This window comes from Caloenas nicobarica, chromosome 13 (genome assembly GCF_036013445.1).
Source record: "Caloenas nicobarica isolate bCalNic1 chromosome 13, bCalNic1.hap1, whole genome shotgun sequence".
NCBI lineage: Eukaryota > Metazoa > Chordata > Aves > Columbiformes > Columbidae > Caloenas > Caloenas nicobarica.
In genome coordinates, this window is record NC_088257.1 from 18646755 (window position 1) to 18673288 (window position 26534).

A 26534-nucleotide genomic window follows, 5' to 3' on the forward strand; every position below is an offset into this window, starting at 1 on the left:
GGTGTCCGCCGCGCCACCTAGTGGTTGGTGCTGCACATCTCGTGTGAGCTCCGGGACACGAGCGTGGGGAGGTGGAGACGTGGGGACAGGGGGACATGAGATCATGGGGACACAGGGACACAAGGACACAGGGATGTGGGGACATGAGGACATGAGGAGACAGGGACATCAGGATATGAGGACATGGGGACACGGGGACACAAGGGCACAGGGAGATGGGGACATGGCAACGTGGGGTCCCGAGGAGATGGGGAGATGGGGACAAGGGGACAGAGACACATGGGGAGATGGGGACACAGACAGTCAGGGAGATGGTGACATGGAAAGGCAGGGAGATGGAGACACAGGGAAATGGGGAGACTGGGACACGAGGAGACAGGGGGACGGGGACACAGGAAGGCAGGGATGTGGGGATATGGGGACATGTGGAGATGGGGATGTGGGGAGTGCTGGGGCCCATGTCCTGGCCAGGGGGACATGGGGAATTCTGAGGCATGGGGATACTGGGAGTCCTGGGGCCCTGTCATGGTTTGTGGGGACATGCAGGGCACTGGTCCAGGGATGTCGTGACACGTGGGGCACCAGGGCACTGGTTTGGGGGCACAGGGGACACGTGAGGTCCCACGACATAGGGTGGGTGCACAGTGACCCTTGTCAGCTTGGTGGGACCCTGCCGTGGGGACACAGGCGTGGTGCTGAGCAGTGGCATTTGGTGTGGGGCACCTGGAGCCATGAGGGCTCCACAGCCAGCCCTAGCCCTGTCTGTCCCCCAGCCATCTGTCCCTTTGTCCTTCTGCCTCCCTCCCACCCCCTTCAGATCTCACTTCTCCTTCTGCCCTGTTTTTGTCTCTCTGTGGTTCCTGCAGAGCTTGTGGCTCTCTGTGCTGTCCCTTTTGTCCCCTTCTCCCTGACATTTTCAGGGTCAGTTGCACACCCTGGTTCCCCCGATGTGTGTTGATGTGCAAGGCTGAGCTGTTCTTGGTCGCTGGGTCTGTTATTCCCCCCCATGTCCCCTCTGCTGCAGGAGGGAACCAGGAAAAAGGCCTGGGGGCCACGCAGCACCCACTTGGGTGGCAGGAAGAGGGCAGCAGGCTGGGACAATGCAGGATGACCACATCTACAGGATGACATTGGCTTGTCAGCCCAGCCAAGGTGCTCGATCCCTTGGGATGTCTAGTCCTGGCAAGGTTGGGCAGGCAGGGTGCCCTGTGCCCCTGAGGTGCTGCAGGTGCACGTGTCACCGGGCTGAGACCCAGCTGTCCCCTTCCTGCCCCGTTTCTGGGGCTCATACAGCTCCACTGCTGCCGTTCACAGCTCTATTTTGATGGCTGCTTTGCATCTGCTTCCTCCTCCTCACAGCCATGACATCGCATGCCAGCAGCTGGAAATCACCTCGTCCTCCGTGATGTCCCTCAGGTGCTCGGTGGTGGTGGCACCTCCTGGTCATCTTGTGATCCCCGCCTCATGTAGGAAAGTGGGCAGCCCCCGAGTGGGACGAGGAAGAAAAAGAGGAAGGCTGCTGGCGGTGTGAGGACGGGAGCTTGTCCTGCCGTGGTGACGCATGACAGGGCCAGCTCTGCCTGTGACATTTGTGTGGACCCAGCTTGAGCAGAGGCTGCTTCACAGAGATGTCCTGGTTGGTGCCTTCACTCCGCTCTGCTGCTGCCAGCGTCACCCTCCTGCTTGGCTGTGCCTGTCTTGGCTCGGCAGTGTTGTCCTCAAGTAAGTGCCTTGATGGGTCTGGGGGTTGATGGGGCAGGGCAGGGAGGCCTTGCTGGGACACCTCGGCATTGTGTCCCATGACACTCGGAGGCGGTAGCTGGGTGTCACAGCGAAAGTTTGGGACACTGCTCTACTGCTTTCCCTTGGTGTGCACATTGAAAACCTACATGAAGACCTTGAAGCCTGCCACCCCTTCACCTTCTGGCAGCAAAAATCAGATTACTGCTCTCTTAAACTGAATATCCCCTGTCCCCTGGATGTGGAGATGTGGTAGAGGTTGAGGGAAACATATTAGATGTCACTGGGGCGCCTCAGGGCTGGGTGTCCTGGGGACCACTTGGATGGAGTTTTTGGAGCCGGGGGTGATGCACAGGGGAACAAATCCTGAATGTGTTTTTTGAACAAGCCAGAAAAGGGGTTTGATCAGGAGTTGTTTGTCTGCTGTCTCGGGCCCTTCCTGTTCTTCACTTTGGTTTTGAGCATGCAATGAAAACCCTCTGACTGCAGGAGGATGGGGAGACGTGCACAGCCCCGACTGTGACGTGGGGCTGTGATGGAAGAGGAAGGAACCCTGGCAGGAGAAACTCTCCCACCCTGTGTTGTGTGACCACATCCCGACGCTGTCCTGGCATGGTTTTCCTGTCTGCCCTTCTGATCGCGCTGGGTTGTGGGGACCTGTTGTGCTGGGTTCGGTAGGAAAAGGGATGTCAGCAGAGCCGTGTGTGAGAGCAGAACCCGTCTGGGCTGCGGGCAGGACATGCAGCTGGGCTGGCACTGCTGTGATTACACTGCTGGGCGAGTGGCACGGACAGTGCAGGATGTGGCACGGCTCCATGAGACGAGGGTGGCAGGATGTTGTGCCTCAAGCTGTCCCCTGCCATGGGGCAGGGAGACGCCAGCTCCTGCATGTGCTGGCGGCTCTACAGGGGCTGACAACTCCTGCATGTTCCTGAGTGGGAAGGGGCAGTAGGAGGGGACTCTCGGCCAAGCCTGATGCCTTGTGTCCTCTGCAGCACGTATCCAAGGGCGAGTCTTGATCCCTCTCACCCCCAAAGAAGAAGCCACGTGCCCCAGTGCCTCCATGGAAACTTTTCTCAACAGCACGCTCACGACCCGCCTCCTCCCTGCCCTCTACTCCGTGGTGCTGGTTGTGGGGCTGCCAGCCAATGCTCTGGCCTGCTGGGTCCTGGTGACCAACTTCAGGAGACTTTCCAACAGCCTCTTCCTGCTCAATCTGGCCAGTGCTGACCTGTTCTTCGTGCTCCTGCTGCCCTTCAAGATCTCCTACCACCTCTTGGGCAATGACTGGCTCTTTGGGGACTACCTATGTCGTACCATGGTGGCCTTCTTTTACGGGAACATGTACAGCTCCATCTTCTTCCTCACCTGCATTGGTCTGGAGCGCTACATCTCTGTGGTGCACCCATTCCTGTGGAAGGGCTCCAGTTGGATGTGGGTCAAAGCAGGTGTCTGCGTGGTTGTCTGGCTGGTGGTGGGCCTAGGCATGAGCCCTCTGCTTTTGCGTCCTCAGACAAGTCACATCTTGAGCCTGAATATCACCACATGCCACGATGTCCTGGGAAAGCATGAGCATGTGTTGCTCAGCTACTATTTCCTCTGCCTGGTGGGGTTGGGCTTTGGCTTGCCCTTCATCCTCATGACCGTCTCCTACAGCTGCATCCTGGTGCGGCTGCTACCCAAGAGGAGACGCTATGGGCAGGTGGTGCGTGTCCTGGCCCTGGTCCTCCTGGTCTTCATCCTCTGCTTCACCCCCAGCAACGTCCTGCTCTTCATCCACTACATGCTGGAGCCCACGGGGTGCCACAACCCGACCTATGTCAGATATGCCCTGGCTCTGGCCATCGGTGCCTTCAACAACTGCTTCGATCCCTTCATCTACTTCTATGTCTCCCAGGATTTTCGGGGCTGGGTCTGGAATGCATGTGGCTGCCGCCTGGGGGGGCTCAAGACCTTGTCAGGGAGGGTCTCAAAGAAGGCAGCCTTGCCCCTGAGGTCCAGTGAGGACAGCCAGCTGTAGGCAGGGCTGGGGAGTGCAGGGCTGTGTCCCCCTTGTGCTGATTTGACTGAAAGTGGGTTTTCTTCGTGCACTTAGAAACCTTTCTTTTTCCTAGCTATCAGGCTCATTATTTGGACTTAGTTTGAGAACGAGAGTAACAGCCCAGCACAGAGCTAATGTTTTTAATTGCTCTGGTCTGAGAGACAAGGATGTTCTGAGCGCTCTGCCCACAGGTGTGAGGCAGCGAGGAAGGGGGCATGGATGGGGTGGAGCTTGACTGACATCCAGACTGACCAATAAGAGTATTCCATCCCATTGGTGTCATGCTCCATATTTAAGGAGTCAGGACCTTCTGGGTGGCTCTGCTTGCTCTTTTGGGCTTTGTCACTCTTGCTTGCTCTGGGGTGCAGCTGGGGGATTTCTGTGTGGGACGTTTGGTTTGGCCTTTTGCCGTTCTGCAGAGGCCTCTGAGCCTTTCTGCCTTTTTCCTCTTTCTTCTCTCTTTGGGATCAGCTCTTGGGACCATGTTGTTTCCTGGGACTGGCTTCTCAGCATGTTCGTGAGGAATTGCTTTCACTATCTTTTATTTCTATTTTATATATATATTTACAAGTACTGTATTAGTATTTTGTTATTTTATTAAACTGTGTTTATCTCGATCCAGGTTTCTCGCTTCCCTTTTGATTCTCACCCCTATTGGGGGGGTGGTGGAGGCGAGTGAGTGAGCAGCTGTCATGGTTGTATTGCTGGCTCAGGTTAAACCACGACACTCCTGCCCTGGGGAGGGGGGATCCTGCAGCTTGGTGCCCTGCACGAAGGGCTGCGTTGTTCCAGACTGGCAGCAGATTTGGGCAGAAAATCCCACCCTGGACATGAGGTTTGCTGGGACTTCGCTCCAGTTCTGCAGTTCCCATGGGTCCCCTGGTTGGATGCCCAGCCCTGGCACCCCTGTCACCCCACCTGCCAGACCCCAGCATCCCTCACCACTCCTCCTGAAGTGACCAAACCCTCCAGAGTACAAATAAACCTTTATTTCTTCCTGCTGGTGGAAGGAACAGGTATAAATACCCCAGCTGAGCAGGACCGTCCTCCATCGCCAGGAATATGCACCTGGCACACATGGCTAACCCTGCTCCTGTTGCCCTCCTCCCAAATATACCATGGTAGATGCAAGAAGGGAAGTGGGGGTTGGCTTGGGTGTCCTGACCCTGCCCCACAGGCTCAGCACTGGGGAGGGGACATTGTGCTGCATTCCCCCTGCCGGACACTGTGCCATGCTTCCAAAATGTGCAGGCATGATGTTCCTGCTTTTATTTTCCCATTTACTTGCTTCCCTCAGTGCTGGGCCTGATGGCAGACATGCCACCCGTGAGCAAGAGTACGTGTGGCAGCACCCCCAACCCTCCCAAAAGGGGTTACTGCAGCTCAGCATCCTTGTCCCCACTAGTCCCCTGGTTCCCACTGGTCCCTGCTCCCAGCCTGGCTCTGGGTTCAGGAGGAGGAGGAGGGTGTGGGCTCCATGGTGTGGGAGCACGGAGTACCCATCGTTGCTGCTGCTGAGCACGACTTCACCCCCACATCGGTGGCTGTCCCTTTGGCACCCAGGTCACGTCACCGGCTGGTCCTGCTCCGGTGGCTGACTCTCGTTCTTCCTGAGGATGACACTGCTGAGCTCCTGGATGAGTTTGTTGTTGATTGGTGAGGAAGGCTGCATGTTCCTCTTCTTGGGGATCTCCAGGGAGGTCTCTGCAGTGGGACTGCTCCCCGGTGCAGCCACCTGGTCCCAGTCCCTGGCCAGCGCCAGGGAAGGCTCCACATTCCTCTCCAGAGAAGCCGTTTTAGCGGGTTTGAGCCCCTGGGCTGGAGCTTTGTCACTCTCCAGGTTCAAGCCCCTTTCGAGGGACACGGCTTTTGTAACAGAGGGACCAGCTATCCTCTGGGCTGCGCTGGCAGGCAGCGAGGAGCGCAGCGCTGTGGCCGGGGGCTGCTCGGGGTACGTGGCCGGCTTCTTTGACCTGTCCACGGGGGGCACAGCCGACAGATCTGCCAGCAACCCCTGCCCCAGCTCCAGTGCAGCCAGCTCGGGGAAGTTGCCCACCTCCTCATAGACAGGATCGGTGTCCACCTCCTTCTCCTGCTGCTCCTCCAGGGAGTCCTGGTGCATCTTCATGGGCTGGGGGAGGGCAGGGGGCCAGAGTGAGGGGTACTGCCCACTCTGCTCAGCCATAGCCCTCCTGTCCCTCCTCACCTTGCCCTCCCTGCACTTGGGTGCTGCCCGGGCAGCCTTGACCTTGGGGCTGATTCTCACAGGGGACCCTCTGTCAGATCTGTTGGCTCAGGCACTGTTGCCCTTTTCTTCCCCCATCGCCAATGGATGGTGAGTGTTTTGGCCCCCGCTGAGGCGCTATCTGTGCCACCAGGCTGTGGCACCAGCCCAGCATCCCTTGGCAGAGGTGTTCTGTGGCAGGGAGGGCAGACGGGTGCCCATGCAGAGCCCAAAGCCAGGCGAGGTGAGGTCCAGCCAGGTGACCACCACAGAAATAACCTGATAGTGAGTAGGACTCAAACCTATTTCCTCGCGCTTCTTATGTTGATCCCCTCTGGACAAAGCGTGCCCAGCGGGAGAGGTGCTGGGAACTGGGCTGGACTGTTGTGGTCTTGCCTGCACACAATGGGACCATGCAGGGACCATGCAGGGACCCCCCATCCCTGGGTATGGGATACACAGAGCAATGTGCACCCCCTCCTCTGCCATGCAGTGTGGGCAGGATGGCCTGGGCATGTGTCCAAGTGCAGGTGGGATGGGTGGGATGCCGCAGCAAGCCCTTGCTGCTATAACCAGAAGGTGCAATGCAAAGCCAACGATGGACGTGCTTCACGTGTATGGGTACTTACAAAGAACATGGACAAAGTCCTTCGCGTGTGCAGTCGGCGCTAGAAACAGAGGAGACGGGCACAGGTAAGCACATGATAGCGCAGAGCAGGGTCACGGATGCCTGGGCAGGCAAAGGATGGGCAGTGGGGTGCAGCACCCCACGTGCCTGCGCAGGGCCCTGCACGCATGGAGAGCTGCCACAGACATGAGCACAGCATGCAGCACACACACACCATGAGCACAGGGACACACACCCAAAGCATCCATCGGTGTCAGGCAGCGTGCACATGTGCCAGGCCCTGGGGCAAGTGCAAGGTCTTGGGATGGGTGCGTGGACCTGGCTGGGTGCAGGAGCACCCATGAGTCGGGGTATCTGTGGGGGCTTTACCAGGGTCTGGTTGGCGGAGAGCATGGTGGCATCGGTGCTGTCCCCGTGCAGGGGCACCAGTGGCATGGTGCCGAACTTCTGCTTGGCAAGGTCGGAGGAGGAGTGCCGGCGCATGATCACGGGATGCAGGTCATCGTGCTGTGCGCAAGGACAGGGCAGGGAGCAAGGGTCATGCCAGGCTGCCCTGCCAGATTCCAGCCCAGCTGGGAGGCACGGCCAGCCTGCACGCACCTGAGCCTTGAGGATGCTGGTAGTCCAGTCCCACAGCTCAGCCTGCCCCGAGCACACCAGGTACCTGCAGATGAGTCAGCGGAGAAGCTGCTGGGGAGCAGGGCCAGCAGCACCCAGGTCCCCTTGACACCTTGCCTGTGAGCCTGAGACTGCCAGGTACAACTACACCTGGTAGCTGTAGTCACCTCTGAAACTCTGCATGCCCAAATTGCTACATTAGGGGAAAGCAACAGCTTGTCAGACACCCGTAAGCCACCACGGTTCAGCTCTCCTTGCTGCCCTTAAAAGAACATCGCAGCCTCTTCCTTATTGGGAGCAGGCAAAGTGCTCAGCTGCTGCCCCAGCATTGGCAGCATCATGGAAATGGGGACGGGATCTGTGGGGTGCATGGGTGTGCGCAGGCACCCAGAGGTGTTGGGGAGGATGGGGCATGGAGCCCAGCTTGGGGTGAGGTGCAGGGTGCAGGAGCACCTGGTGTTGGGTGCAGGGGGACACAGAGCAGTGTTGCATGAAGGCTGGCAGGCAGCATAGCCATGCAGGTGACATGCACACCTGGACAGGGTGGGCAGGTCCTTCTGGAGCCTGGTGCTGGCTGCTTGGAAGATCCATCTCCGAATGGTTCTAGTGTAGATGGGGAGGTGGGAAGGGTGGCATGGAGATGGATTGACCCTGACCCCCACCTTGTGTCAAGCAGCATGTGGCCCCACCACTGTGTCCCTTGTGTGCCCCAGCCAGGCACCAGCTCTGCCTTGACCCCCAGGGCCCCATAGCACTGCCCCTGGCTGTCCCAGCCCCACAAAAACTGGGGACAGGTCTCAACATCTCCCCAGCTCCAGGATGACAGGGCCGGATACTCACAACTGCTGCTTGTCCAGGGTCAGCGTGAAACCCCACCTGGGGAAAGGAAGAGACAGGCTGTGGGGCAGCACCACTGAGCTCAGACACAGCCCAGGGGTGTAAGCAGTGGGTGGGGGCTGAGCTTGCCCCACCAGCCAAGGCTTGTCATGGCTTTGGGTCCTGGTGGGGCTTGATGAAGGGCTACGGAGCTAGTGAAGGGTTTGGAGAGGAAGCTGTATGAAGAGCGGCTAAAGTCACTTAGTTTGTTCAGCTTGGAGAAGAGAAGACTGAGAGGAGACCTCATCACAGTCTACAGCTTCCTCACAAGGGGAGGAAGAGAGGTAGGCACCAAACTCTTCTCTTTAGTGACCAATGACAGAACCTGAGATAACGGCAGGAAGATGTGCCGGGGAAGGGTCAGGTTGGACAAGAGGAAAAGGTTCTTCACCCAGAGGGTGCTGGACACTGGAACAGGCTTGCCAGGGAGGTGTCACAGCCCCAAGCCTGACAGTGTTCAAGAAGAGACTGGACAACGTCCTCAGACACATGGTATGAACTGTGGGGTTGTCCTGTGCTGGGACAGGAGTTGGACTCGATGATCCTTGTGGGTCCCTTCCAACTGGGGAAATTCTATGACATGATCTCACCAGCCAGGATCATGTGCCAGGCACTTCAGGCAGGGACTGAGGGATGCATGGCCCAGGGCCATGGCCAGGGAAGGTCCTACTTACTGGGCTGGTGGCTTCAGCTTCTTCTTAATGCCCATGTAAACCTTGGCTGCATCCAGGGGCCACTCGCGCTCCGGCTTGGCACTCTGAGGAAGGAAATCCTTTGGGTCAGCCCAGATTGGTGCCAGCCCCCCTGCCAGGAGGACAGCCACCACTGTGTCACTGCTGTCCCTAGGCTCCCTATCCCTGCCTCTCCTCCCTCCCTTGGGATGCAGGTACACCCCTGCAGCATCCCCTGGTTACTCGCTTCTCCTTGAGCAGCAGCAGCCTCCGGTCCCGGATGACGAAGTAGCGCTCCTGAAACTTGTTCCCCAGCAGCTTGGGGGGCTCCTCACGGCATTTCAGCAGCCCACACTTGGGGGTCTCACGCTTGACACCTGCCCAACAGGGGGAGATGGGGGTCAGGAGGGCTGGGAACATGTAAGGGTGTCTGGAGCATTGCAGGGGGATCCCACCATGGGTCTCAGGGTGGTGGCCAGGGCAAGGGAAAGCTCAAACAGAGCTGTCCCCCTCTGGAGACACCCCTCGGGGCTGGGACCCTTTGTGATTGCGTTACCTGTGAAGAGACAGCTGCCCTCGCCAATGGGGACCTTCCTCACCAGCAGGTATGCGGCGCTGGGCTCTGGGAGCTTGCACCACTGCAAAGCTTGCTCCAGCACCTTCTCCTTGGGGTGCAGGGGCCGCTCTGGGGAGGCAGGGACACTCTCACTGCTGTGTCCCCTTCTTTGTGCCAGACTCTGTCCCCACTGCCACTGACAGCAAGCCACCTCCCTGTACCAAACACCTCCTCCTCACCAGCCCAGCCATGCTGAGAGCATTCTCCCATGCCATCTGCCCATGCTCACCCAGCTCCCCATTCTCGAGGGCCTCAAAGATCAGCCAGATGTCCAGGCTGGCTGCCACGTTGCGCATCTCCAGCACCTGGTTGGTGAGCTCCTCTGCTGTCATCGTGGGGGACACCTGGGGCCGGACACACAGGGAGCTGCAGTGGGTGGTGGCAGGATGGGTCCCAGGGACAGGCTGCACCAGGACCCTGCATCCCTCCCACATGGCCCTCCTTTGGGACTCACCTTCAGGGTGACGCAGCAGTCGGGCAGCTTCTGCTCCAGGTAAACCTCGATGATGAGGTCCCCTGCCTGGGAGAGCTGGGGGAAGAGCAGGTGGCATTGGTGCTGTGCTGGCAGGGATGCTGTGCACATCCCTTCTCCCCAGAGACTGGCGGTGGTGTCCCAGGGAGCTTGGGCAGCTTGTTGCCTGGGCAGGAGCCTCACAGTGATGGGTGAAGGGGAGACAAGTGGGGATAGGTCCTTCACCAAATATCTGGTGTAGGACACTGGGGACCCAGAGTAGGCAGCTAGCAGTGTCCCCATCCTCCAGGCAGTCCCACCAGCCCTGGTGTGATGGAGGTTGGCAAGCACATCCCTAGTACCTGGGTGTCCTTCCAGGTGGTGATCAGACTGTTCTCCAGATCCATCTGGGATACCTGGTCCTCGTCAATCTGCCGGAGGAAGGGCACACAGGGTCAATGTGGAGTGGGGATGTGGCTTGAGGACACATAGCCAGGATGGAGGGATGCAGGGGGAGGCAAAGGTGGGCAGCATGGGGAGATACAGGGGGGAAGGACAGAGGCAACGTGGAGAGTGCTGGCAAGGCCCCTGCAGGGATCTTACGTTGAAGATGCTGACATAGTTGTCAATGAGGTCTTCCATCACCTTGACCTCGTGCTCCCCTTTGCCATCAGTCTGGAAAAGGCTGGGTGCAAAGAGCAGCGACAGGTTCTTGGTGCTCATCTGGTTGAGGTCTGCACATTTCTGCACCCTGGGACAGGGAGGGCAGAGGTGAGGGGCTGGTCCCACTCTGAGTGAGGTTTCAGCCTCAACCACCCTCCTCTGCCTCATACAAACTCTCCTGAAAAACAGCCTGTTTTTCCCCAGCTCCCTAGCAGCGGGAACTTCAAGCTGGGCAGTTCCTGTTTCCAGGACTTCCAGGTGCCATCAAACCAGACAACAGCCCCACCTCATACTCTGAGTCAGTATTTTTCCTTCTTTTTTGACCACTGGGTGAAGTTTACATCCTACAGGAGGGTGTGCCCTACTCTCAAACCTCCTCTCACTCTTCCTTGCTGCAGGATAACTTTGGGAACATTTGAGGTGTCCCACAGTAGCCTGCTCCAGCACATCCCAGCACCAGCTGGGGGGCTGGCGGGGAGGGACACGGGCACTGGGCTCATCCTGTCTTGCAGGAATGGGAGTCAGCATTCCCCTGGCTGTGGGGAGACCCTGCACTGCTGGCCAGCCTTGGGGACCCCGGCTGGACCAGGGAACCCAGTGGAGACGTGGCCCACAGACCGGTAGAGGTGCCCGATCAGCGCAGCCAGGGTCTTGTGGTTGAGACGAGGCAGGCGATGAATGAGCTCCTTGTACCGCTCCAGGCGCTGGGGCTTCGAGGAGATTTCTGGAGGGAAGAAAACGAGTTGTGGATAATTTCTGAGTCTGGTGGATGCAGACCTGACATGGCACCAGGGCTGGTACTGGGACCCTGTCCTGAAGGATACCAACCCCAGTGGTCCCCAGCAGGCAGCCCAGTGTGGGGGCAAGGGTTGGGTGAAGGAGGTACCTGCAGCCTCCTTCCACTGTGGGTGCAGCTCCAGGGTGAAGACGGGGTCCTCGAGCTCACGGAAGAACCTCTTCAGCACGTCGGTGACATCCTCAATGAAGTTGTCATTGATGCGCAGCTTGACATTGCGGGCATCCCGCCGAAACTCCTCCATCAGTACCTTGATCCGGGATTTGGCCCCGTTCTTGCGGTAAATTCCCTCATGCCGCAGCCCTGGGGCAGGGACATCGGGTCATGGGGGCCCAATCCTGCCCAGAGAGTCCCCAGTGGGGCTGGTGCCCCGAGAGCAGTGCCTCCTGCCCAGACCCCTCGACTGCCATGTGTGTGCTGAGGGATGCTCTGACCATGACACCACCATGCTGGACTCACCGTACTGGGTGATGAAGGCGATGCAGCTGTCCACGATGATGGGGATGTCCCCCCGGCTCAGCTGCTGGTCCCGCAGTGCGTTACCCCGGCCTCCCGCTGATGCCTGGATGTCAGCGTACCATGCTGCCGAGTCTGCCCGTGACAAGCCCTGCAGGTAAAATGTCCTGAGAACGACAAGGGCAGAGAAGAGGGAATGAAAGTTGCCCAGGATGGATGGATTACCCCTCCTGCCCATATGCACAGTCTGGCTCTGGGACAGGCAGCAAGGCACAGTCAGGCTGAGCCGAGAGACACCCTGCCCTGGCTTCTTAAACTGGAGTCCCCAGTTTAAGAAGGACAAGAAATTACTGGAGTCCAGTGGAGAGCTACAAAGATGACTAGAGGACAGAAGTATCTTTCTTATGAGGAAAGGCTGAGAGATCTGGGACTGTTCAGCCTGGAGAAGAGAAGCCGAGAGGTATCTTATTCATGCTGGTAAATATCTCAAGAGTGAGTGTCAAGAGGATGGACCAGACTCTTTTCAGTGGTGCTCAATGACAGGATGAGGGGCAATGGGCACAGACTGAAGCACAGGAGGCTCCATCTGAACATGAGGAGAAACTTCTTTGCTGTGAGGTGCCACAGCATGGAACAGGTTGCCCAGAGCAGGTGTGGAGTCTCCTTCTCTGGAGACGTCCAAAACCCACCTGGATGTGACGCTGTGCGATCTGGTCTGAGGGAACCTGCTTTAGCAGTTGGGTTGGACCAGATGATCTTCAAAGGTCCCTTCCAATCACAACCACTCTGATTCTGTGAGAGACCCCAGGCTGGGGTGGCCTCTCTAAGCCCCTTGGCCACAGCCCTGCTGTCCCAGCAGCATCCTCACCACATGTTTGGGATCAGCACTGACCCATGCATCAGTGCCTTTGCCCAGGAATCCTGCTGAGCTCGTTTGGCACATTCCCCGTCCTTCCCACAGCCGGCACTCACCTTCCCATCTCCACCAGGATCAGCAGCTCTTTCTTCTCTGGGGTGTCCGTGGGGGGAACCAGGCCTGCATTGGGGTGAAAAGCAGAGGGATCAGAGACAGGCACAGCCACCCACTACATGGTGCCTGTCTCACGCTGCAGTGTGGCACTCACTGAGCTCCTGCAGCCTCCGGAGGTTGATGCTGTCCTCAGCCCCGTCATCCTCGGCGGGGCAGATGAAAAGATGGGCTTTCTGCAGGATGAAGAAGGCCTGCTGCCACTGCTCAGGGTTGAGCATGCACTTGTATCGCAGCTGGCCCACACGCTGGAACTCGTAGCCCAGCAGGCAGTGACAGCTCATGGGTGTGAACCACTGTGGGATGGAGCAAGAGATGAGCCAGGTAAAGACAGGGTTCGGCCCCCGAGTGCAGACCCCCACAAGGATGGGGGCTGGTCACTGGGGATGATGGCAGCCCCTGCAAAAGGAAGGAGGGTGCCTGCCACAGAGGGTGAAGAGCGTGGGGAGCTGGGAGGAATCACAACGGGGAAGCGGGGATGGAGCCCAGGAACCCACCAGTGTCATGGGGTGCCAAGGCTGGGGCTGTCTCACCTTGCCGATGGCACTGGCCCAGGCTTGCAGGGTCTCAGGCCCATCGGTTCCCAGCTGCTGCATTTTTTCCCCAGTGAGGAAGAGCTCAAGGGTGAAGCGAAACCTGCAGAGGATGAATCAGCTTGAACCTGCACCCAGAGCCAGACCAGCCCATTGCACCAAGCAGGGTACAGTGCTTTGTGTGCCCATGGCTTCTCTGGGCAAGCAGGGGGGCAAGGCTGGGGGTACCTTTCGGTGGGGCCGGGGCTGGAGAGCCCCTGGGCTCTGCTCACACCCAGGGAGATGAGGTCCCCGCTCTCGATGTGGCCCAAGGGCTCAGTGCATTTCTCTGTCTCGAAGAAGAGCAGGGCTCTCTCCAGGGAGCACCAGGTGCGTTGGAAGTCTGCAGGACCGGGGGATCAGCGGCACCGGAGTGGGTGTCCTGCTGCCCCCTCGAGGTCCCCACACTCACCCTCTTTGCTCTTCTTGACACCAGGGAGTCTGTGGGGGGCCATGGCCCGGTACAGGTACCCACTGTGCATCACCGGCTGTGTGATCTCATTGTAGACACCCTCTGGACCTGCTTCCCGTATGTGCGGGCTCCCTGCAGGGAACAGAGCTGAGAGTGGGGCAGGAGCAGGCACCCACCAAAATGTGGCTACTGGGGTGGGCAGGGAGACCCCACTCATGCAGGTATAGGCAAGGGGGTGTGCCAGGTATGGGATTCCCTGAAAAGGGGCTTCAGAGGAACCCACTGTCTTGCGCCATCCCAAAAGAAGGGTGCAGTGGGGCAGGCTGGTCCCCCAGAGAACCACAGTGCCTCCTGCCCTGTCTGTCCCCAGCCTTGGGACACACTGTAGGTGGTAGAGGCAAGGAGGAAGCCCCGCTGTCACAGCTAGACCAGGCTTGAGGGTCCTCATTACCTGAGTGGTTCCTGGGCCTTTTGCTCTCCGGTCCCCACCAAAGGTCAGCCCCAGGAACCACCTCGCAAGGGGCAGGGTCAGCCGCCAGCCCAGCCTCTGCGGATGAGAAGAACTGTAGGACAGTCTTCAGCAGGGCTGGTCCTGCCACCGCAGTGCACAGTGCCTGGGATGATACAGGTGACTGTAAGGACCGTGTCCTGGCTCACGGAGACCCCCAGCCTACTGTCAGGGGTGCTCAAAGGCAGAACAAACAGGGCACAACCTCCCACCAGGACTGCCAGGCATGGGGCTGTGGGTGCACCCAGACAAGCAGGAGGTGTTAGCATGTCATAGTCAGAGCTCTGGGGTGGTTCCCAGCACCCCGGAGTCCTGCCTGCACCCCAAGGTGGTCCCTACCTGGAGCACATCCTCCTGAGTGGTGTAGTGGGGATGGGGCAGGCGGTATCGTCCCTCTCGGTACTTGCGGGAGATGAAGTCCCGTCTCTGCTCAGCACTGGCGTCTGGGTAGAGGCCCTCAGCAGTGGGGAGGTGAGCTGCCCAAAACCGATTGGCTCGGTCATTTCCCAGCATGATGAAGAGCTGCAGGAGAGTCCCATGGTCATGGTGAGCACCAGGGCCAGCCGGGAGGAGGAGGATGCTTGGCATCCCTGCATCCCAGGGGAGACTGTAGGGGTACAGCCCTGCCTGGGGAGGGAGCTTGTCCCCCAAAAATGCTGTGCCCACCCCAACGCCCTGCTCTGAGTGCCTCTACCTGCACGATTTCGTTGGACCAGACGCTGGTGTCGAGCTTCAGACTTTGCACCTTGGAAATGTTGGAGCCCAGGCTGCGGTGCTGCCCTGTGGAGAGCAGACGAGTGAGCAGCCCTTGATCCTACTGGGGAACCAGCACCCAAATCATACCTGTACCCCAGCCAGCACCCTGCCTGCCCAGGCAGACCCAGCCCATGCCCACTGGGAGCCCCCTGTGCCCACCAGGGAGGTGTACTGGCCTGCACATTGCTTGCAGATGACCACGCACAAGTTGATGGATGCCCAGTCAGGACTCTGAGCCCAGCAGTCTGCACAGTATTTGTTGGCTTTGTTGGACCAGATCTTCTCTGCCACCTCATAGTCATAGAGCATCTCAGCTATGGCCTCCTGTAGGGCCTCCATCCACTCCCGCTTCTCCCGCTCTGATTCCGCCACGAAGCTATGAGCACCAGCACAGCCAAAACTCAGGGACCTGGAGCTCCCAACACTGGAGTCCAGCACCTGATTGCATCCCCCGCCTTGTCTCACCCAGACATCTGGAGTACCTGAATATTTTGAAGGGGGTGATGAGCTCAAAGCTGCGGTTCTTGGCTTCACGGATGGTGGAGCCGCGTATCTCGATCACGCAGATGCCAATGCCCATTTTAAAGAACTGCAATTCAGAGTGACACTGGTGTTGGCTCTGCAGCACTGTGGCCACGGTGAACACACCATCCTGGATGTGGCTGTGATTCTGGGGTTGGAGCCAGGAAGCTGCACCCCACTCCCATCACTGCTCTGCTTGGACCAGTCAGACCTGCCTGCCACATCTCAGCCATCCCACGTGGACTGACATAAAGCATTCAACAAGTATGTTATGTCTTAAAATGAAAGGCAAGTTCTGCCCACAGCCCCTGAAACTGGGACATTCAAATCTTTCTGTTTTGGGGATTTGAGTCTGCATTGAGTCAGGCACATTCACAAAGCAATGTGAGCAAAAACCACAGAGGCTTAATGCTGCTTCGTGCATGCCAGGCAAACTGGAAACGAGGTGACTGGAAAAATACCCCAGCAGGCAGGAGGTGGGATTTCCATGGGCAGCGGGCAGGGTGTGATGGGCCAGCAGAGACCTGTTGCCTCCCACAGGTCAAGCCCACATTGCAGCAGAGGTGTTCGTTGGTGATATTCTGGTCATTGATCCACCTGTCCTGTGATGGATTGGGACAATTTGGTGCAACTAAGACTTAAGTGCCAGGCAGAGATGAAGACAATTTGGTAACAGGGAGGATATTGGGATGATGTCCACTCCTGGCAGTCCCAGCATCTCCAAGCCCAGGCTCCCACTATGGCTGCGCCATACAGGATCTCCAGCTTCCCACTCCACAATTCCCTTTCTCCTGCCCATCCTTTTCTTTCTGCTTTCCCTTTGGCACTGACCCTGGGAAAGCTCCCACCATCGCTCCCACCCTTGTCGACCATTGGCACAGCCCTCTGTGCCACTGGGGTGCCTGGTCTGGCCACCAACCTGCTCGCTCTTGTACAGCCACATCTCAGGCAGGCTCAGAGCTGCGAACACCTTGGACTTCTGGCCCTTCAGCTCCAGGGTGCCTGACTTCTGGCAGTGAGAGGTGTTGGCAGGCCGAGGCCGGGAGCCCTCCCGGTGCTGGTCCATCACCTTCTGCAGCGTGGAGCACCACTCATTCCTCTGGGCTGGGGACCAGGCATGAGGGAGCAGGTCTTAGCCCTTCCCAACAGCCCTAGCATGGAGCAGAGCACCCAGCAGACGTGGCAGGGGAGAGGTCCCCTTGCTCGTTGTGGCTGAGTGTTTTGGGGATGGGGTGAGAGGTGCCCATGGGATGCTCTGGCTGGAGGATGGAGGCAGGAATGGTTCCTTGGGGACTAGTGGGTCCTGGCCTGGGTCTTTGCTTACCCTCATTCTCAGCACGGAAGACGAAGATCCGGTGGCTGGTGCAGACCTGGAACTTGTTGTCCTTGGTGGAGCGAACCTTCTCAATCACAGAGAGTGGGATCACCCCCTTGGGGTAGGGCTCCTGCAACAAGACCCAGGCAGGGTCACTTCCCTTTGCCCTTCCTGTGGGGGACCTCTATAACCCAGCCACCCCAGCACCTGCCTTGCTGGGCACACTGACACCATAACCACGGAGGGACATGACAGGGACACCTGCAAGCTCCTGCAATAGTGGTTGCTCCTGGGCCATGCATGGTACCCATTTCTGCATGGGTGCCACTGACGTGGAGCCAGCCCACCTGGCTGTGCCGTGGGACTGGGACAGCCATCAGCACTCCGCCACAGGCCTAAGGGGGCCGTGCAGTGCCCCATGGAAGGATGAGAGGCCATGGGACAGGAAAGGATTGTTGACTTATCCCATGCACGTAATCCACAGTGCCAGTGCCTGCAGTGAGAAAAGCCCCCCTGTGCAGCACAACCCCACAACCCCTGGGTGCTCGGTTGCATGCTGCCTCATGCACACCCAGGGAGTACCCGCAACTGAGCAGGAGCTGAGCATTCCAGTAGGGATGGGTCCATGGCTGGGACCCATAGATTCCCCATTTACAACCAGTCCCAGGGCATGAGAGCTGCCAGGGCCCCCTTCACCTGCTACCTGTTGACGGAGTGTCCCTCACTACTCTGGGCCTCTTATGGCATGGGGCTGTGCCCAGAGGCCCCCAGGCACAGGAGGCATGGTCACTCTGCCCTGGCAATTGTAAAGCAATGCTGGCTTCTTCCAGAAGGAGGACAAGGGGAGGAAAAAGGGATATGGCAGCTCACGTGGTGACAAGTCACCATGCTTATGTGGCATGGCATAGCCTCCCTGCTCTGCCCCTTTGTACCTTGTCACTGCTGAAGTACATCAGGTTCTTCCCATCAAAGCGGACGTAGCGCCTCTGGAAGACGTAGTTCCTGTTGGGATGACAGAGAAATAAGGCTGTTGGGAAGCGGATGGTCCCCCTGGAGACCCCACATCCGCTCATAGACACTCCTTCCCCCCAAGAGTGGCTGCATGGAGACCCTTGCAGCACAGCTGAGGCATCCAAGAGGGTCCTTGGACCTCCTGTGAGGAGGTCTGGCTGCCCCAGTAGCCTGATGACCAGCATGCCCACCTCACCAGCCTTGCCCGAGGGGACTTTACCCATAGGGAGCATGCCACAGGTGGGCACATACCCCTGTGGGGAGAGCTTGTCCAGCCAGCCGCTGAGCATGGTGGGTCGGGGCTCAGAGAGAGATGTGAAGCTGGCATAAGGGGAGATGGTGAGGTCATCCAGGACCTCGTCTGGGTAGAGATGGGCTGCCAAGCTGAATGAGGCACCCTCGGCCCGCGGTGCCTCCACAGTGGAGTAGCCTTCCGTGTCGTTCTGGACTATGCGGTTGATGAGCTGGGACCGGGTCTCCTCATCCTCGCTCCTTCCTTCGCTGCTGCACTCACTGCTCATCCTGCAAGAAATGAGGCTGTGGGAGTGCAGCCGTGGCAGCATGACCGCTTGCCATGAGGGATCTAAGTCAACGCCATCCATCTGGGGATGTGTCGCACTACTCCTGGCCTCATCCTGAGCTCCTCAGGGCACCCAGTGATGTGGGTGTTTGCATTTCCGTGAGCAGGGTAGGACAAGGGCTCAGTGCTGATGAGCCCTGTGGCCACCTGCAGCCTGAGGCTCAGCCAGTCCTACGTGATGGCAAGGCTGGGGGTAGCTCGCAAAATGGACTTCCTCATCTTGGGTAATACCGCACGGGCCACCACACATCTCCAAACCCTTTGCATGACCTCCCTCTCCTCTTGGCACCTCAGGCAGCAAACTGAAGCCAGGCAGCTCCCCTGCCCACATCCTCCTCCCTTCTCTGCACCCACTCCAGGTCCCTCCCCACCGGGAGTCTCAGCCTGTCCCCTCCCTTCACCCCTCTAGTGTTCATGGCACTGGGAAGGTCCTTCTGCCACAGCAGCCTCCCTCCCCCTCTCACATCCAGCTGAAATGTTTTGCAAAGGGATTGTGCTGGTAGAGCTCCTGCATCCATCTCCTTTTCTTGGGAAGTCACATTGAAACCCCCAGCCAGGCCTGGTGTGACTGTCCAGCCATAACAATAAAAGGAAATTGTAAAAATAAACTGCTAAGCCTGCCCCTTCCCCTCAGCCCTCTCAGTCAGATGTTTCTCTTTCCCTGAAAAGGAAACATGCTAGAAAATGTCTGACAGTCCCAGGAGCTCACAGAGGAGCTGCCCAGGTGCGTGATGATGGGCAGGAACAGAGTCATGGCAGTGTCTGCTGTTGACAGTAGGACACCCCAGCACCAGGAGAAGAGCACCTGTGCCACTGGGTCACTTGTGGAATCCAGCACCTGGATGAAGAAAAGGCTCCCAAGAAAGGCAGCAAGGATGGTCCATGCCCCATCAGCTTCTGTCTGAGAAGGGTGAGTGACGTGGGGAGGCTTCTGAACTGGTGAACAGCATGAGAAGGTCAGAGTGGCATCTCCTGGCCACCGCCACTTCAGTCACAGGAGCTGAGGACCATCAGACAGGGGACTCAGCTGGAGCAGGGTGCAGAAACACATGGGAAAGTGGCTGATCTGTGGGACTCCTCATCATGGATAATTGTAGATGGAGAAATTTATGGAGGAGAAACCCACTGGCAGCTACTGAATATGAGAAACCATCTCCAGATTACAAGTCCCTGTGCTAGAAATGCTTTTGGACCAGGAGAATGACCCCAAACACCTCCCCTCATCAAAAACTCTCCAAGCACCTGGTCTGAGCAATGCCTGATCGTGGAGGCCAAGGCGTTGCACAAATCGGTGCTTTGACCCTGGACAGGCACCTTATGAGGCCATCAGATGTCCCTGAGCCATGTGGGACAGAAGCAAGACCTGAAGTCTGCCTGGGATGATGTTGAGTTGGAGCCACCCAGACCAAGGATCAGCTCCGAAGAAGCAGGCTGGTGTATGGGGCTGAGGAGGTGGGTGGAGAAGGAAAATGGTCTATTTGGCTCCAGTGTCTGCAAGAAAGATGAGAAGTGGCCATGGGTGGCTGGGAGGCTCAGAACAACATGAAAAATGCTATTTAATTAGAATAACAGAGTCCTGGCAGGGTGATTTGCCTGGCTGGAGTCCCAGCCCGGTGTCCAGCTTCTTCAGGATGGACTGGCCAGGGAATAGGGTGGCTGGAGGGCTCCGTATGTCATAGGAGGACATCAGCCTTGGGTGACAGAGCCGAGTGGGAGACAGACCCACTGAATGGGTCAAGGCAAGAGAAAAAGGGAAAAAATCCATGAGATCCCCTTCCTGAGCCATGATTTACAGCCACTGAAACCACGAGGAGCCGGAGGATGAGCAGTATCTGGCAGGGACAAGCAAAACCTGTGGCCTGGCTGAAGCGGGGTGTCTCAGCATCCCAGGAGCACACCAGGACCCAAGCCATGTCCCAGCTCTGCCCTTGAGGACAGGGTCGGTGGAGGAAGCCTCCAAGCAACAAGCCTGCAGAAGCCAAGTCATCTCCCTTTTCAGCTGGTGTCAGGCAGTGAAGACAGCTAACCTTAGGGCCGAAGGAGACCCCAGGGCAAAGAGAGGCTATTGCCAGGTATTTCTAGGTCAGCAGGAGCCTGAAGGGTGATGCCTGAGGTACACGAAGTTGAGGCAGTCTCAGTCTATCAGCCCTCATGTGAAAGAGCTGGCAAAGGACGGAAGATGGGCAGCGCAAGAAAGGGATCTGCTGGTGTTGAGGGAACCAAGGAGCTGCTGGATCTGGTTACTTCAACTGGGGGTCATGGGACAGACAAGCAACTTGCTGGTGGGCACCTGGCAGTGGGTAGGGAGATAGGAACAAGCTACCAAGGACACACCATTCCCAATGTTTCTTTTCCTGCAGGGGAGATGCCTTGGGGTGTGAGGAGAAGCAGTCCATGTAGCTGAGGATCATCTCATCATGGGTCTCGATGCAAACCAGGGCAGGATCCACCATCTTCACGATGATGCCTGACAAGTTGCTGTCTGACCCAGTCCCCCAAGCTCTGTGGGGTGACACAGACACTGCTGTGTCACTGTCTTTCTCCTACTGAGACTGATGTCTGAAGCAGGACAGTTGCACCAGCATTGCAGGGGGCTGAGCATTGCCAGCTCGGATGAAGGTGCTCAGCATCAGGGAGGGCAAATCCACTCTATGCTCCAGGCTCTGCTGGACCCTCAGAGACCTAGATCCCAGTTTTAAGGGGAAATTCGCATTCCTCTTCCTGTTTGCTGAGAATATCTCGTGCTGGCTGTTGGTTCTGCCCATGTCTAACACTGACACTGGCTGCTTAGATCCAAAACCAGAGAGCAGAGTGGGCCAGCCAAAACTACCCCAGAACAGGGTGAAAGGAGGTATCTCAAGTAGGAGGAAGACATTGTGCCAAAGGGGCGGGAGGGCCTCTGAAGTTTGGAGTGGGAAGTATTCCCCAGAATGAGGGTGTTGATGGGCTGCAGGAGATGCTCATAACATCCCCAGTGGCCAGGTGCCAGCCAGCAGGACGAGTAACTGGCAGAACTGGAGAAACATCGGTGCTGAAGGGGAAGATCGGGAGGTCCCACAGAGGTCCAGGGCTGGCTGGCAGCTGCTCAGCAGCTAAGCAGGAGCCCATAGCTCTGCTCCAGGGGATCATGATCAGACTGGTGGGGCTGCTCGGGGAAGGAAAGTGTTGGAAAAGTTGGCCAGTGAGGCCCATGAGCACTATGTAAAATGTCTTCAAAGGCTTTTCTGCCTCTTGTTTAACCTCCCACATTCCCCATTCCTGTTGGTGGGCCTATCCTGACTCTTCTCAGCAAGCCCAGCCTGCAAAGTCCCTTCTGGGTCCAGGACTGCAGGCGCCTGGCCGATGCCTTTGGGATGCTCTGGATCCCAGCTCCCTGGAAGCTGCTAGATGGGGACCGTGACCCATGGGTCAACACTCAGCCATGCTCTGAATGGCTGGTTCAGAGGTTCCATGGCAGATTTCAGTATTTCTGGCTACGGAAATCCTGTTCCCAGGTATTTTCAGCTCCTACCCACGGTCCATCCTGGCTCTCATCTGACTGCAATGTCTGGCTGTCTGTGGCACTTGATCAGGCCATGCTGGAGTGACTCGCACCCAGGGCAGGAGAAGTGCTCGACCAACCAACATTGAGGCCAGAAATGCAGGGGGATGGGGATGCACTGGCCACTGAGGCCACAGGCAGAGCTGAAGGACACCGAGCTGCAGCTCGCCTCCTCTCTAAGCAACACAGGAAAAGGAAGCCTCCTCGTATGAAATGTGAAGCACAGCTTTCCTTCCTCTTTCTGAGATGCTATCAGGAGTTATGGAAAGAACATTTCAAAAGCATTTTAAAGGTGCCCCTCACAACCTCACTGTCCCTCGCTGTGTGGCAGATCAGCAAGTGCTGATCTGATGATGCTGGGGCCTTTGGAGGTTGCACATCCCTTCATCTAGAGATTGGACCCATCCTATTTCTAAACAGGCCCTGTCCCCTGTAGTGTTTCCCTGCTCCCAGTGGCCAAATCCCAGCTCTGCCCAGTGTGCAGGTGCCCAGTGCCACTGGCACTGCCCCAGCTGTACACCCAGAGCATCTCTTGGCCAGCACTGACCCACTGAGAGCCACTCACCAGCACAGCTCCTTCTCATCTCTGAGCCCATCGGCTCTTCTGGAGGCTGCTGACCTGATCCCAGATGCTCCTGATTGGCTCTAGGGTGGGGGGAAAAGCCCCCACCACCTCTCAGGCTGTCCACAGGTGTGTCCCCTGTCATCCTGGTATGCAAAACCCAGCCCCTGAGCCCAGCCCAGCCTCTGCAGCCTGGAGGAGGTGGTGCCTACCTGCGTGGTTCTTGCTCCAGGTCCAGCTCAGACACCGCCTCGTAGCTCTGATCGGAGGAGACGCCAACACCCTGGCAGGAGAGATTGGTTAAATCTCCTCTCCCCTCAGCTTGTGACCCCCATTCCAGCAGTGATGCTCAGCCAGGCACTGCCAGGCACCACGGTCTCACCAGCTGCAGCTCCCTACTTTGCAGCAGCTGGTGGGACACAGAGTGACAGCAGGGGACAGCCACCGTCCCCAATGTCTCCTCTCACCTTCTGCTTCTGGGCTGGGGCTACCTGCCCAAAGATAGTCTCGCTGTAGGGGCTGATGAGCGGCTCACCGACCTCTGTGGGCAGAGACATGGGAGGGAAAGGCAGTCAGCCATGTCAGGACTGCCAACCCTGGAGGGGGAACCCCCAACAAGCCCACCACAATGCACCCCAACATCCAGGGCAATCGGCACAACAGATGTGCCAGCCCAAAGACCATCCCAGCCCCTGAGCAGGGCAGAAGTACAGGGCAGGACCTGGGGGTGTGTGGATGTCCCCCTCACTCCCTTTCCTTGGGGACAGTGGGATGTCCCCACTGCACACTGGTGGCCTGGGGGCTCTCACCTGGCTTGCCGGGGGGTCTCTGCGGGATGGGGGGCAGGCCCCCGCCAGGCCAGCTGGGACTGCTGAAAAACAGGAAAGGAGTTACTGCGGCTGGGGCAGGGTGAGAGCCTGAGGGATTCTTCCACCTTGTTTTCCCATCTAGCTTATACAAGCTGGAGGCTGAGCCTGACCAGGGCTGAGCCCAGATTTATCCCCCCTGGGATGTGCAGCATCCCCTCTGTGCTCCCAGTGCCCTCCTTTCTCCCTTCTCCTACCCACACTGGGACCTGCTGGTCTGTGTCTCCTGGGGCTGCCAGGCATTTCCTATCCCAGCTAGACTGCCTCTAACATCTCCTGCATTGTTCCCAGCACCAGCCATCCCCAGAGCCCTCAGCCACCCCCTCACCATGCTGGAGACCCCCAGCCCTGCTGGCTGGGTGGACAGAGGAGGGGCAGCTGATTCTCCCTCAAACCTGAACGAGCCATCTGGCACCCAGAGTCACTGTTTTGGCTCAGAGGGACCCTAGCTGCCCTATGGGACTGCTCCGCGCAGAGCCTGGGGAGGGCACGGGGAGGGTGGTGAAAGGGGCTTTGTCAGCACCCGAAGGCAAGCAGGGCCAGGCTGAGGATGGGGCCCCGGGGGTGGGGGTTCTCTGGCTGCTCTGCACCCCGCTCTGCTCCCCCAAGGTGAGGGAAAGCATCTGCTTACTTGTGCTTGTCGTCCGGCTGGGTCAGCTCCTGCAGGGCCGGAACCAGGGGCTGAGCGAGAGCCCGACCCTGGGGACCATCCTCCCCTCCTGAATCCTCAGCGGGGGCCAGTGGGGCCTTGAGTCCTTCATAGATGACATTGGACACCATCTCCAGCCTGCCCTGCCCCAAACCCGGCTGCGAGGCTGCCCTGGGGCATGGCGAGGGTTCTCTCTTGGCTGGGGCAGGCAGGGGAGGGCTGGATGCAGGGTGACCCTCCATCACGCTCCCAGGGCTGAGCTCGGCTGCAGGGACCCTGTGGCTGAGCCGCCGTGGGACGGATGGGGCGGACGGCGGGGATTGCTCCGGTGCCTCCAGGGCTTGTCCACGATCTGGAGCTGGTGGGGGGGCTGTCGCCTTCTGAGCATTTTCCCGTGCTCTCCGCCGGGATGCTCCCATGCCCATGGCCACAGTCCCTCCGGGGCCACCTGGCAGCGCTGGCCTGGGCTCCGGGCTCTCCAAATCTGTGGAGCTCTCCCCTGGCACAAACCCTTCCAGTACCACAAAGGCTGCAGGCGTCCTGTCACTGCCCGGGCTGTGTGCTGGCACTGTGGTACGTGCCAGTGGCGTGGGCACCAAGCCCTGCTCTGGCTTCAAGCGAGGGAAAACCGTCCTCGGCTTGGGAACCGGCTTCACGATGGGAGGAGCAGGGTCCTTCTCTAGAGGCGATGCCTGGGCGGGCGCAGCGACGTGCTGCTGTGTCCCAAAGGCATCAGTAGCCCCTCCTGGCTCTGCTTTCATGGCATCCTTGCCTGTCTGAGGGGCATCCAGGACCTTGGAGGCTTGGAGATGGGTGTCTCCTGCTTCAGGTCCCCTCTGGGATTGAGTGAGCATCCGTGTCTGCTGCACCAAGCTCAGGATCCTTTTGCGGTGACCGGTGGCAGTGATGCCGATCCGCTGCAGGTGGTCCCCATCCAGCGAGGTGGCATCTCTGGCCACGTGGTACCCATGCTGCTTGAAGACATCCTGGTACCTCTCCAAGTGGATGGTGGCCAGCCAGTCTGCAATATCGGAGTCAGGGCTGCACAGGGAGCTCATGGCCCTGGGGTGCCCCTGCCACGGATGCTCAGCCCATCATCTGTGGAAGGAGGAGAGAAAGGGGGTGAGAAGGGAGCAGGAAGGGACAGGGGGTTTCAGCTGCCATGAAGGGCACAGACCCTGTGGGTGGGAGGGTAGGATGCACCCGAAGGTCCCTCCGTGTAGCGGTTTTCCCTGGAGTCACTCACCTCCTAGCTCAAGAAGCCAGCATCCTGTTGTTCCTCAGCCTGAAGCCTCTCCGCCCCTCCCCGGAGCTGCCGGATCCTGGCCCCGCTTTGTCGGCGAGGCCGTGACCCAAGCCCAGGCAGGAACTGAGCGGCTGGGGGCTCACGGGGGAGTGGGTGGGCGAGCAGACACCCGGTGCTGCGGCACCTCGGGCTCTGCTGTGTGTGGGGCGGAGCGGGACGAGGACGACAGCCAGGGGGTGTCCCAGCAGAGGGGCTGCCTGAGGCAGATAACGGGGAGCAGCTGGGCCCCTCCCAGGGGATGAGCTCCTGTGCTGGCCAGCGCGGGGAGGGCTCTGCGGCCGGAAGGGCCAGACCATAATCTCTCTCTCTCTTGCTACTGATGAGGGCATGGGAGAGGTCAGCATGACTCACGAGCAGGCAGAGGGGGGACAGCCTCCCACCCCCCAGCCAGGACAGGCCCCCCGTGCGCCCCCGCTGCCAGCACCCATGGCTTGAGATGGAGGGGCACGGCTTGGGGCTCACACTCAGCATGGTGCCCACCCACTGGGTCCCACATCCCCGAATTATTTGCTGGCCCAGCCTCGGGGCAGAGCTGCGGGCTCTCTGCGTGGCGCCGAGGGCCTTTTTCCCATGAATCACGCTCCTCCGCATGAAACCATCTGTGCTGACTGTGCTGCCACTGGGTCTTTTTCCAGTTCCTCCATTTCCCTCTATTGTTCGGAGCGGGCTTCCTTCCTGCTGCCTGCACGCTCCCACGCATCCCCTGCCCCCTCCCGCGGGACAGCCGGGCCAGGATCCGTCCTACATGAGCCCAGGGCCCCGGCACAGGCATCTGCCTGCTCCCCACTGCTGCCTGCGCAGGCAGGGGTTGCATGGGTGGCATGGGGAAGCATGGGCAGGCTGCCATGGTGGCGGAGGTGGTGGTGTCCCTGGGAGCACGTGTCAGGGGATGCTGTCAGCGAGCATGTGTGGGTGTGGGGTCTGCGTGATGGGTGTTTGCCGGGGGCTCCTCATGGGGTGAGTGGCTGCTGAGCAGCGTGTGTTGAGGAGGGACGGCCATGGCAGCAGCTGGCCAAGAAGCTGGGGGAGCAGGGCAGGGGGACATGGCAGCTGGAAGGCTGCCTGTTGGTGTAAGACATACACAAAGGGCTGGGCAGGGGGGTGTGGGAGGTGATGTCCTGTACCAG

At 58.9% G+C, this 26534-nt stretch overlaps 2 protein-coding genes across 5 annotated transcripts; one reads left to right on the forward strand and one right to left on the reverse strand.

The window, feature by feature from the left end:
* The first annotated feature begins 1628 nt into the window (after window positions 1-1628).
* LOC135994128 (proteinase-activated receptor 3-like) lies at window positions 1629-3760 on the forward strand. The gene is made up of 2 exons (XM_065644437.1): window positions 1629-1722; window positions 2736-3760. Exons 1-2 carry the CDS (start codon window positions 1629-1631, stop codon window positions 3758-3760), a joined length of 1119 nt encoding a protein of 372 aa, XP_065500509.1.
* Window positions 3761-4420: 660 nt separating this feature from the next.
* On the reverse strand, window positions 4421-25599 carry ARAP3 (ArfGAP with RhoGAP domain, ankyrin repeat and PH domain 3). Of its 4 annotated transcripts, none has more exons than XM_065643900.1 (34): window positions 25348-25599; window positions 24084-25199; window positions 23396-23454; window positions 23054-23127; window positions 22799-22869; window positions 18156-18425; window positions 17825-17894; window positions 16902-17022; window positions 16497-16681; window positions 15538-15644; window positions 15232-15431; window positions 14994-15079; window positions 14639-14821; window positions 14243-14405; window positions 13792-13923; window positions 13569-13722; window positions 13341-13443; window positions 12905-13103; window positions 12753-12816; window positions 11784-11947; window positions 11415-11627; window positions 11147-11252; window positions 10469-10616; window positions 10228-10296; window positions 9869-9943; window positions 9644-9758; window positions 9355-9483; window positions 9042-9175; window positions 8802-8884; window positions 8092-8127; window positions 7234-7297; window positions 7003-7140; window positions 6635-6673; window positions 4421-5912 (listed from the first exon to the last, which is right to left on the reverse strand). In XM_065643900.1, exons 2-34 carry the CDS (start codon window positions 25157-25159, stop codon window positions 5346-5348), a joined length of 5397 nt encoding a protein of 1798 aa, XP_065499972.1. In that variant the 5' UTR covers window positions 25160-25199; window positions 25348-25599; the 3' UTR covers window positions 4421-5345. The 4 variants fall into 4 exon arrangements, with proteins under 4 accessions (XP_065499972.1, XP_065499971.1, XP_065499973.1 ...); XM_065643899.1 differs by having other exon boundaries at window positions 23396-23457; XM_065643901.1 differs by lacking the exon at window positions 6635-6673 and having other exon boundaries at window positions 23396-23457.
* Window positions 25600-26534: the final 935 nt, after the last annotated feature.